The sequence below is a fragment of the Neovison vison genome, chromosome 4 (assembly GCF_020171115.1).
Source record: "Neovison vison isolate M4711 chromosome 4, ASM_NN_V1, whole genome shotgun sequence".
Classification (NCBI taxonomy): Eukaryota; Metazoa; Chordata; class Mammalia; order Carnivora; family Mustelidae; genus Neogale; species Neogale vison.
Genome location: NC_058094.1, coordinates 140,678,496 through 140,690,837, shown reverse-complemented (window position 1 = coordinate 140,690,837; position 12,342 = coordinate 140,678,496). Strand labels below are relative to the sequence as shown.

Genomic DNA, 12,342 nt, shown 5'->3' with positions numbered 1-12,342 from the left:
CCCCTTCAAAATCACCCCATCAGCCTCTGGACGGTAAATCAAGTAAACTGTACACTCTACAATAATATGCACATACACGGCCTATTCTAGCTGCTCTTCTATACTTTTCCCTTGAGACACAGAGATTTATGTCAAGCCCTGATTCCAGCAGACAGGAGAGGGATGGGCATAAAATGGAAAATTATTCCCATACTGTGCAATAAGCTTGGTTTCTCTCCAGCTTTCTCAACTGTAAAACAATAAGAATTTTTTTATGGTCTTGTTTTGCATTGCAAAATCCATTGCAGGGGTTTCTTTTCCACCAAAAATAGAAGCTATTGAAAAGTAGTGTTTTCTTTCTCTTAGGTCCACATTTCCCATATAAACTATTCTTTTAATCTGGTCATTTTGTGATTATTATCAGACATTAATACACAGATCACAGTTCTATAGCTAAGAATATGACACATAATGTCTCCTTCCATGCAGGTACCAGATCCCCCTTTGGACAAGGAATTTTCTGTCTTCACTTTCATTGCAAAGATTACTCTGATTCCAAAGCAAAGACACAACAGTGCTTTCTCCTTCTTGAAGATACGTGCAAACAAAAAGTTAGCACCGTTGCATACTTTTGTTTCATTGTATAATAAATGATCCCAGGTTGGTTAACATGGATTTTTTTTTCCTTTTACTCACCCAATAATCCAAACCCAGATCTCCTTTTATCTGTAGGATAAATTACCAATCAGAAGTTTGGACTCCCAAAGATAGAGGCTTTTAAAGACAAGGTCAGATTTAAAAATCTCTGCTAATGCTGTTATGTGTGGATTAGCTAAGACTTCCCTTCCAGGGATTTATTCTTCTAGACAAGTTCCGTCCTGAATTCTTTTATTGGAATTGCTGCCTTAGAGGTTTAACATGTTTTTATAACTTGACTTGGCCTAACTTGTTTTGATCAGATGTGTACTTTTCAGAAATAAAAGTATCCCAGGACTTAGGGAAATTGAACTATTATTCTTGTAATAGTCTAAATGCGAATATGAATTTCCGGCCTCAAATACTTGGCAAAAAGTAGCTAGCAGCATAAGCAGTTAAAGCTTCATGCCTGAACAGAGAGAGCCTTAGCAATACCCTTCCTGAGTTGAAATTTTCAACCACCAGATTATCCCATTAGCAACAGGTTGGAATTGATTCAGAGAATAAAGATCCTTATGTCTTTAGAGAATCAATGCATTCCTCAAAACAACATGCATTTTGAAGATAGGATCTGGTTAAATATGAACTTAGAGGAGACCTGGTCATTTAAAGAAAATGCACAGCTCCATAAAGCATCATTTTGTAGAAATAACAGTTATTATATAATCTCTCATTTTGTATGTTGTTTTCATTTTCTTAAACACGTGGGATGTTTTCATATACTTTAGAGTTCACGTTGGAGTTTAAAGGCTGTAAACATACACACACACATTACTTACTCTGGGTAAGAAAATTTACAAAGAATGTGTGTTAGGTAAGTTCTGTACTTTGTTTCTAGTTCCTAAAACCTGGTCAATGCGCATATTAGGATTCTTTCTCTGAATCTTCCTTAGTCAGAAGGCAAGACTAAGCGCTTAAACAGGCTCCAGTTCTTATAGAAATGCCTGTGGTTGAACTACAAACCAGAAAATGCCCAAGCTGATGATATGGTTTATAGTTTGACTACAGGCAATCCTAGAGATTTGGGTTAGATCAGGGTAAGCTTACAGTTGGAAACCCAGGATCTACTGTAGTGAGGTCTTTTCTTAAGATTTTTTTTTAAAAGATTTTATTTATTTATTTGACAGACAGAGATCACAATTAGGCAGAGAGGCAGGCAGAGAGAGAGAGAAGGAAATAGGCTCCCTGCCAACCAGAGAGCCCGGGATCCTGGGATCATGATCTGAGCTGAAGGCAGAGGCTTTAACCCACGGAGACACTGAGGAGCCCCCTCAAGACTTTTTTTTTTTTTAAGTAATTTCTACACCCAACATGGGGCTCAAACTTATAACCCCAAAATCAAGAGCGGCACGTTCCCCCCAACTGAGCCAGCCACGCACCACGAGGTCCTTTTCTGCCCGAGCTAATTTGGTTTTGAAGATCTTTCATCCTAGAGAAAGGTCTCCTGATGGAGAAGGGGTCTCTGAGCAACCGTGCTGTGGTTTAGGATTTTGGCAAGTTGTGGGGAAGCCATCCTATATGGAGGTTCAGCGATCCTCAGTACTTGCTTCTGATTTTGCACACGAGTTTAGTCCCAAAAAGAGCACCCGAAGCAGATATAGAGGGAAACAGCTCTTTTCTGACCGTCTGAGGCCAGACCTAAATTTCATTGTCCTGGGGGAGAGGCAGTGTAAAAGTCTCTGCTCCCAGCAATTTGTGGCTCATCTCCCCAAGGCAGAGAATTTCCAACAGAGAACCCATGAACATTTCCTTCTTGTTTCTTCTTTCCTCCACCACCAGCAAATCTAACTGGGAGATTGCCTCGGGGTTTGGGAATAGCAACATTGAAACATGAGATCCTTCCTTGCTGCCATGAAGAAATTCAGCATGAATCTTTGAAGAGAAGATTCTAAGCAATTTAGTTAGCACTTAGCAACTAGAAGCAAAGCTGTTACAGAAAAGTCAGGATCAAAGAGCGTAATTGTTGGAAACATCCTCTCTATGACTAATGTAAATTATTCTCAGTTTATTAAAGATGGCAGAGGCGTGGAGGATTTGGCCCTTCAGTGGAAAGTTGCTGCTGCTGCTGCTGCTTACTCAGAAGAGGGAATTTTGCCTGTGAATTCTTCACAAGACCTCATTACTGGGACAAGTGCTACATTCAAATGGGCCTCTATTTAAAAATTAAAATGCATTCTACTTGTAAAGAATCTAAAGTATTTTTACTTTCCTCAGTATCTTACTTATCTGCTGATAGTAATATTCCATTAAAGTTTGTTGAAATAGCTATGTGTGAGTAACAGGTCAGAGTGTAATTTTCTAGTTACTGGTGGCAACCATGCAACAGAAGAACCATGAGAACAAACAGAACAGAAAAAGAGAGGTGGATATGTTTTTAAAAATCTTTACTAAATATTTCAGAACAATTCAGGAAAAGTAGAAAATGGATTTCAACCACGAATACTCACCAAGGTGCAAAAAAAAGGCCAGTTGAAATTGCATTCTTTTGTCAGGAGCTGATTAAATTCAGTTTTGCTAGGTTAAAAAAAAAAAAAGAAAAGAGGTTAAAGTCAGTCACTGACAAAATCAATAATTGCCATCAATTTTGAATGATTTGAAAATCTGACAATTCTTTAGGGGCACAAAATATCTACAGTGTCCAATTTCTTAAAAAGTAGGAGTATATAAAATTTTTACCCAATATTTGTCTTCTATTTTCTTGAATTCAAATAATACAATAGTTTGCAGGAACTAATATGAAACAAATATGATTTCCTTTGTATATTTTTATTTTAACCTATTTTTGCCCTTTTACTGTTTAGAAAATTTTTTTAAAATTATGCAATCAAGATATACTCATTCTTGAAAAAGTAGAAAAATCAGACAGGCAAAGTGAAGGAATTATTATCCGAAGTACTACCATCCAGAGACAGCGGTTAATATCTTGCTATGTGTTTTTCCATAGTGCTTCCCTTTCACATAAGAATTTTAAAAAAATGATAACATACTGTATGCTTGTTTCAATCAACGCATCCCAGACATCTCTCTGTGCCAGCAAATATAATTTTACATCAGTAATTTTTCAGCCTACTGAGGGACAACAGGATCACCTGGGGGCTTCCATAGACCAAACCTGTATCCCCGTTTGCAGATTCAGCTATGTCCCTCTGGATGGAGGGCGCCCCCAAGTCACTCTGTGGGGAAGCCTGATAGAAATGAGCAAATACCAGCCTGGCGGGGTTGGGAGGAGAGAAGGTAAAATGCTCTCCTGCACCAGTATTTTTAAATTACTGGAGAGTATTCCTCTGAAGGCAGGAACCACAATTTAACGAATCTCCTCTTGGTCAATGTGTGCTTTGTTTCTAGTATTTTCCTGTTGTAGGTGTTTTTGCTAAATCTTTCTTCACATCCTGAATTTTCCCCAGGATATATTAAGTGGAGTGCAAAGAATGGATCAAAGAGCATGTGTGGTTTGGGTGTCTGTGTGCACGCAAACATATACGTGTGTAAGCCAAGAGTACATACACACGTGCATACATACATACTAGATGTATGTAGCACGTGTGTGTATAAAGCTGATACTGCCAACGTGCCGTGTGGACATTTGGTCCCAGTGTACTCTCTCACCGACAGCCCATGAGAACAGCTGCTCACTTGTGACCTTCCCAACACGGAGTATTATGAATTTTTAAAGATCTGTCCATTTAAAGAGCAAAAAATTCTACCTCATTGTCATTGTTTTAATGTTTCCATTTAGATAGTAGTGAGTATAAAAATGCTTTTCCATGTATTTACAGGCGAGAATTAATTTTGTGCTTCCATCTTTTGAGGCTTTTCCTAGCGAATTCTTTGTGTTCCTCCCTGCCCACGCTCTGAGTCCCGCTAACCTGATGTGCCGGGCTTTCCGCTCTCCGAACCCTCCTCTCTCGCTCTTCGCTTTGCCTTGAAAGCCACCCTCCTACACTCAAGCGCCAGCCTCCTTATGAAGTCTTTTGTTTAAATGCCTGATTTTATGGGAATTCCCTTCTGTGACCCGATCTCCTCCCCCAGCCTGGGCTTCCTCGGACCTCCCGATGTCCTGAGATGAGTCACTGGGAACCACTGCCCTCCGCAGCATCTCCAGCTGAAGATGGGTCCTATCCCTCACACAAGCCTGTGATTCTGGATGGCTCCCTGCGTACAAAACCTTGTCAAGACCTCCAGGAGATTCCAGAATGGAGCCTTCAGGAGATCCCTTCTGTACGGGAAAACCCGAGTGCTTTTCCTGGGTGGCACGCCTTCTTGTCGCCTTTTCCCCAATCAGGGCATGTGGCTTGGGCTCCTCCCTCAGCTTCACTCTTGATACTGTGAAATCCTCCACCCTGACATTGTCCTGGATTCAGAACCCCAGCCTGCGCTTCATTCTGTCAGATGCAGGACGATTAACAACGTGGTTATCCTTCCAACAAGAATGGGCAGCACAAGTGAAGTGTGCAGGTTTTCTTCTCCATGACCAGAGAAATTGAGCTCGGGGAGATCATGATGCGTGTGAAGAGCCTACAGTTCAGGGCTTGAAATGACCCAGGCTCGGGGCTGCTGAAAGCCGTGGAAATTACGCAGGAAATACCCGAGCGTCCCTGCTTCTCTCCAGGGGGGAGTCCACTCATGGGGCAGATTCCAAAATGAAACACTGTTCCCAGTTACAGACCGTGGACTAAAGTCTCCCTCCCCTGGGAAGGTGGGAGGGATGCGGAGGGCACAATTCTAACCACCCAGGTTTAGAGAGAAAGGAGAAGACCTGCTGGGTTGACCACAGGAGCAAAAAGCTCGTGTGAAGGGAATGCCTTTGGAGATACAACCGTAAGAGATTCTTTTTTTTTTTTTTTAAGATTTTATTTATTTATTTGACAGAGAGATTGATCACAAGTAAGAGAGAGGGGAGGAAGCAGGCTTCCTACTGAGCAAAGAGCCCAATGCGGGGCTTGATCCAGGACCCTGAGATCATGACCCGAGCTGAAGGCAGAGGCTTAACCCACTGAGCCACCCAGGTGCCCCCCGTAAAAGATTCTTAATCACAGGAAACAAATGGAGGGTTGCTGGAGGGGAGGGGGTGGGGATGGGGTTATTGATTGATAGACCGTGGGGATGGTATGTGTTGTAATGAGCTCTGGGTGTTACATAAGACTAGTGAATCCCAGACCTGGACCCCTGAAATGAATAATATGTTATAAGTTAATTAATTGAATTTAAATTTAAAAAAAGAAAAGCAAGGGATGCCTTTGGCAGAGCACTTGGGGGGACAAATCTTTCTCAGTATCACTGTTCATCACACATCTGTGACGCAAATGAACTCCTGGGAATTTTGTCAGTTTCCTAAGTATCTTTAAGCAGCAGCAAAGATCATGATACAAGGAAGTGAACTTTGCAGCATGCATCTGCCGGATTCCAGCCCAACCTGCCCCAAAGGAGAGAGAACTGGAAGGGGAACCGAAGCTAGACTAAAATAGGTACAATTCCCTTACTCACAATTGCTCAACACATATCCCCAGGTCCTCGGTGCAGAATTCCTAGGCTTATCGCCAGTTCCCCTACTGGCTGAGCACCTCCACAGCCCTGGCCGTGGCAGCTCAGACACCCCCAGGAAGATTATTTTTTCATTACTTCTTTTTAAAAAGACTCATTTATTTTCTGATACAGTACGCATAACTTAAAATCTACCATCTTAATCATTTGGAAAGTGGTTAAATACATTCCCGTTGTTGGGCAAGCCAATCCCCAGAACTCTCTCCATCTAGCAAAACAGAAACTCTGGACCCATGAAAGAGCTCGTCCCTCTCCTGTCCTGCAGCCCCTGGCAACCACCGATCCGGTTTCTGCCGCCATGATCTGACTACTCCAAGTACCTCATTCAGGGACAAGCACACGGTGTCTGTCTTTTTGTGACAGGCTCATTTCACTTAGTATACCACTTCCAGTGTTCACCCGTGTTGTGACACATGTCACAGATTTTCCTTCCTTTCTTAGGCTGAGTAATATTCCATTGTATATACCCGGGGAGATTTTTAAGCTATGGATGCTCAGTCGGAATGGCTGGAGTGGGACCCAGCTGTCAACGTGTCCACATTCTAGGTCATTCCAATAAGCAGGGAAGTGTGGGAGCCGCTGAGGGTTACCGTGACCCAACTTGCTTAGACCAGAATGTTGAGGGTCATCCTTGATCCCTCTCTCTCATGCTTCCCAATCTAAATTTGATCTCCTCTCCTTAAACAGTTGTTCTTGATGTGTGGCCAGTGGCTTTAACAACGTGACCAGTTCATCCCAGTGTCCTTGGGATGCCCTTTGGTCTGGGCAAATTCTCCAATGTCGGTCACCCTCCTGGATCAGTGGCATCAGCGTCACCTGCAAATGATCAGGCCCCGGCACAGACCCACAGATTCAGAAAGTCTAGGGATGGGGCCCAGCACTGTATGCTTTTACAAAGCCCTCCAGAGGAGGCTGAGGTATGCCCAAGTTTGAGAACCGCTGCTCATCAGTAACTCCTGGGTCTAAAGGCTGAAGACCAGAGCTGCTGCTGCTCCTGGGAACAGCTATAACACCGCACGAGAACCTAATTTGTGCCGTGTGCATTCCCCGCTATCTGCCTGGCCGGGGGGCGGGTCCCCCACTTAAGGCACTGCAGGTCCAGGCTGTGGTACTGGGGAGACAGAGTGGGCACCCATCACTGAGCTCTGCCTCAGCTAGACATTCCCGTCCGAGTGTGCCTGCTCTTCTTAGAGCTTGCTCCATGAAGGCCTTCTTTTTCTGGTTCTCTATATCCCAAAGTGGTTCTTCCCATTCGACTAGCAGATTTTTTTATTATTAATGAGCTTCCAGGGAGAAAGCAGAAAAAAACGAGAGTTCGCTTTCTTTCCCTCCTATATGAGGTCTCTCCTTTGGAAGGATCCCATCTCTCTGAGTGGGGGTACCCTCATCTCCACAGCACTTATGACCTCTTTTAAGGCATAAAGTATATTCTGCTCTTTAGTTTTTGGTAACGTCTTGACTAAGATGACTCACGTATCATAAAATTCACCCTTACAGCGGCTTTTAGTTTTTCAGAGTTGTGTAGCCATCACCACTCGCTAACTTGAGAACATTTTCCTTACCCCGGTAAGAAATCCCATACTCTTGGCATTAACCACCACCCCCTCCCGCCCCCCCCCCCCCGCCATCTGCCTCTTCCTAAAGCCCCTGGAAACCATTATTCTATTTGCTCTCTCTGTGGATTTGCCTGTTCTGGATACTTCATGTAAATGAAATCATGCAACATATGGTCTTTTGTGACTGGCCTCTAGTGAGAATATTTTCAAGGTTCACCCACATTGTAGCTGCTATTTGGACAGCAATCCCTTTTCATTGCTGAATAATATTTCATTATATGGATATACCACTTGGTTTAGCCATTCATCAGTTCATGAATGTTTTTCTCTACTTTTTGGCTATTATGAAGAATGCTGCTATGAACATTTATTGACAAGTTTTTATATGAATGTACGTCTTTTCATTTCTTTGGGATAAGTGCATAATCGTAGAAAAACACTCTGTTTCTTAAACAAATGTTATGACCTCATCTAAATGTTCCTCATAGACTGTAAGCACTTGAAAGCCAACAATCATCTTCTTGTTCCCAGAGATATGGAGAAAAATACCAAACATATTTGCCAACACATATGCCAACTGCATATGTAGCCTTGCAGCTTGATTTTTATTACTGTCTCTCTCTTACGAACTTCACCTCATCTGTCCTGACTTGAAGGCCTTGACTGTGCCCTGGGCGGGGCCCATCCATGCTGGGGCTGCTATGGCCTTGTTTTCGTGATCCCTGGGTGTTCCCTGATGAGGCCCTTTCTCTGCCTCTTCCCCCTCCACCTAATATTCTGTGGCTTCTAGTTTCTGACGTTCTCCATGTTTCCATAGGTCTTTGCTTTCCAGAGTCCCAGTGTGAATCTAGAGGTGTCTTTAAACCTAAAGGTTTAAATCCTGTAACAAGAGGCACTTGGGAGATCTACTTGGGGCTACAGATGTAACCACGATCCACACTCCCAATTTTGTTTTCATATCACAGCTGGAAGAAACTCTAAAGGAGCTCAGCCATTCCCAGTCCTTGTCTCCATTTAGAATTGATCTAGAACTTTGCTTAGGGAAACAATCCTGAATCACATCCTGTGGAGGATTTATAGCTTTTCAGGTCAAAAGAACTGGCCTGGGGTGGAAACCTCCACATGTGGGGATCTACAGGGCCCAGTGGCGTGTTGGGTAGAAAATGGGCTGGGGTCCCAGGCTTCCTTTCCTCCAGGGGAGTAGTGGGAGTGGTCCCAAAGGAAAGCCAACATTGGGGTTTTAAATCCTTTAACCCAGCTATCTCTGAAATCCCTGAGGCGCAGGCTACGAAGAAGAGAGTTAATTCTGATGAATTTAGGCTACTAAAAATATTCTCCCTGAAATGTCCAACAAAATGTGCCAAAGGGACTTCAATCATCCCCCATTTTCTTATTTCTCTGTGTCACTTTGCAATGGGTTCTTGGTATCCTGTTAACCAATTCATTCCTTCTATCTTCCCTCACTCCATCCTACCTCCTGAAATAGAAACTCCTTCCTTCTCAGCGAAGGTGGATTATGGCTGATCCCTGTGATTACACAGGAAAGGCTGAGGCCCAGGTCAGCTTTCCTGCTTCTCCTGTGCACAGTGAGCTCTCAGGATCCTTTTGCCCACCAGAGAACACAAGGTCTGCGGACATTTGTGACTGTCACACTGGGCAGAGGTAGCTACTGACATCTAGTGGATGGAGGCCAGGGACAAGGTTGGAGAGTCTCCTACAGTGCACAGGGCAGCCCCATCCCCCTAAGGAAGGATTATCCACCTCCAAATATCAATAGTGTCCTTAGTCAGGCTCTTGTCACCACACCCTTCATTTCCATAAGCTTCTTAGGTCTGGTCCTGCTCCCAGTTTTCTGTTTCCCATTTGAGATGATCTAAGTCCCAAGCTAGATGAATGTTATAGAGTCTATTAACTTTCACAAAGTCTGATTTCTGAAAACCACCCAGTCACTGTGAAATACACGGCTGTACAGAGCTCATTTTCGGGCGCGGTGGTCATGTTCCCCATACCTTCCTTCAGCAGGCTTTCTGCGTCATTGGTGCTGCTTTTCTGCTTGCTGTACCAGACCTGACCTTTGCGAAGCTTCCGAAAGGCCACATGCAATTTCCTTCTTGCTAAAGTCACTGGTGAGTTTAAGTGATATTTGTAAAAGTAATTGGAATGAAGAAAAATATATATCACCCCTTATTTGCAGAAAGAGCATGTAAATATATTTACAAAGGCACTGGATGCATTTTGGTGATGGTTTAGTGAATGCCGCTAGAGGACCCTGGTCCCAAACTATAGTAAATGGTAAACGTCGCAATAAACGGTGAAGTACGTGAAATTGACAATAACTAATTTCCCAGAATTACTAATCTATTTTAATTTACTAACAATTACCATTATCTCATCTGCCTGTACTGGAAGGGCGTGCTCAAGGTGGCAGCTTGTCAAAGAGTTTCTTCTCTTTTTTTTGTCAAAACGATGTGGAGGCAACAGATGGGGACACCAGGGGCATTTAATGTCAAGCTGCCCAGGAGTGTCCAAACACTGCCCTAGGCAGACCCACCGGTGCAAAGAGTGAGTGGGAAACACCCTTTCTACAGGTTTCCTTCTGCAAACTGCACAGTAATTTTTAACACGGGGACAATTGTAATCCACATATTTGTACTAGCCCTTAATTCTTTTTCCAGCACACATTTTAAATGGGTTATTTTACACTTTTGAAAATGACAGTTCTCATAGAAATCTTTCCCTTATCTGTGTAACACATTTTTTCCCTCCCACATTACATCAGGAATCATTAGATATTTCGACTGTGCTGCCTTAAAATGTGTCGCAGTGAGGAATGCAGAACATGAAGCTATAAAGCTCTCTTTCCCTTAAATTACAGCATACACCATACACTCCTCAAAACTGACTACTTGTACATACCTAAGATATTAACAATGCATTTTGAAGATATGGTTAGTTCTACACAATTGGAATGTTTTCCCAACTGTCCCAAGTTGTAGCGCCATGGCAAAAATAACTATTCACCTAATACACAATTTAAATTGTGCAGCTGAACATTGCATCATTCGAAGCTTCCTTTAAAGAACAGAAAAGCTCAAGGCATTGGCTGCACCCCACTCACCGCTAAGCACCCATTTTTCCCATTGGATATTGTACCGTGTGTACATGTCTTGTGTATACATGTTATCTGATTATCATTCCGTAAAGGTAATAAGTACACTCCATGCTCTGATATACTACACTCTATGCTAGCTCCCCTCATACACAAAAAATCCTGAATTTGCTGATACCTTCACTTAATCCCCAAACTGCCAACATGTCAGGGAGAGAGAAGAGAAGACTCACCGGGACTTGCAAGGCTGTGTTGAGAGGCGCAGGCTGCAAACAGGGCATGTAAAGGCACACCTGAAAGTGAGAGTCAATTTAAGCAGAAAACCTCTCCCCCTGAGGCACCTACAGGGAGGGGAAAGAAAAGATGAGAAATGTTCCCAAACCTGCCATAAAAGGTGATGCGTAAAGTTACTTGCCTTGGGTTTTGACTTGCCATTTGTGCGTGCCAGCGCAGGTGCACGGGCGCGCGCACACCCCCCCCCCACACCCCTTGTATACAAAGAGCTCTATTTTGCAGCAAACATTCTTTATTTATATGCCAGACTTCTGAAAGTGAAGGCTGGGAGGAGTTGAATCAGGGTTACAACAAAAAATTTCAACTTTCTTACCAAATTTGTAACTAATGTTGCAGCTTCCCCTTAGCTGCCTCAGCAGCAGGATATTAAGAAGGAAAACTCCAAGAATCAGAGGCTCACACTGTGCTCCCGAAGCAACCTGGGCGCAGGCTTTCTTGAGGAATGAATAGTCAGCTCTAAGTCCCTCCCCAACAAAGCTGTAGGCACATTGCCGTAAGCATATTCCTACTTACTATCCTAATGCGTTACAAAGTAAATCTCACCCTGCAGAAGAGTGGCTGATAAACACAACTGTTTTTATTGTTCACTAACTTGTATAGTCTTTTGCTTGCCCATCCAGCTTTGCCTTCAGATACCACGCTTCTGGTGCTTTGGAGAAAACAATCTGTGTTTTCTCCAAAAGAAAGAAAGAAAGAAAGAGCGAGACAAGAGCGAGACAGTCCGCGGAATAATTGGGCTTCTAGAATTTGGGTAGTAAACTTACTCTCTACAAATGCAACATTAAGACAAAATTAACTAACCCATTTCATTGACTTATACCGACATCTGTCAAAGAGAGGACATGGCAGAGAAGATCAGTCTTTCCACATCCAGCCTTGAAAATCATCTCTTTCCACCTTTACCCAGATACTTGGGTAGCACACGCTCTGCTATGAAAATTCTGGAAACACTATCCTGTACCTCCCAGGTTGGGAGTGATCGGCTTGGTTGCTCCATTATTTAATTGGATTTGACTGTGTCGGTGAGTCATTAAGCAAACAATGTTTATGTTGTTACATATGAAAGAGATAAAACAAAACATTCTTGTCTCCTACCTTCCCCTTAAACGTAGGTGTTTCCCCTGGGCTTTATCACCTGAGCAGTCTGAGTGTATATTCCTCCCGCAA

At 43.1% G+C, this 12,342-nt stretch overlaps 1 protein-coding gene across 1 annotated transcript in view; it reads right to left on the bottom strand.

Annotated features, from left to right (window-relative positions):
• LAMB4 (laminin subunit beta 4) overlaps window positions 1-11,203 on the bottom strand; it is a 97,081-nt gene extending 85,878 nt beyond the window's left edge. The window contains exons 1-2 of the mRNA XM_044245805.1: window positions 11,115-11,203; window positions 3,123-3,189 (exon numbers count right to left, since the gene is read on the bottom strand). Of these exons, the coding sequence (XP_044101740.1) occupies window positions 3,123-3,156 (34 nt within the window). The 5' untranslated portion in view covers window positions 3,157-3,189; window positions 11,115-11,203. The remainder of the gene's footprint in view (window positions 1-3,122; window positions 3,190-11,114) is intronic.
• Window positions 11,204-12,342: the final 1,139 nt, after the last annotated feature.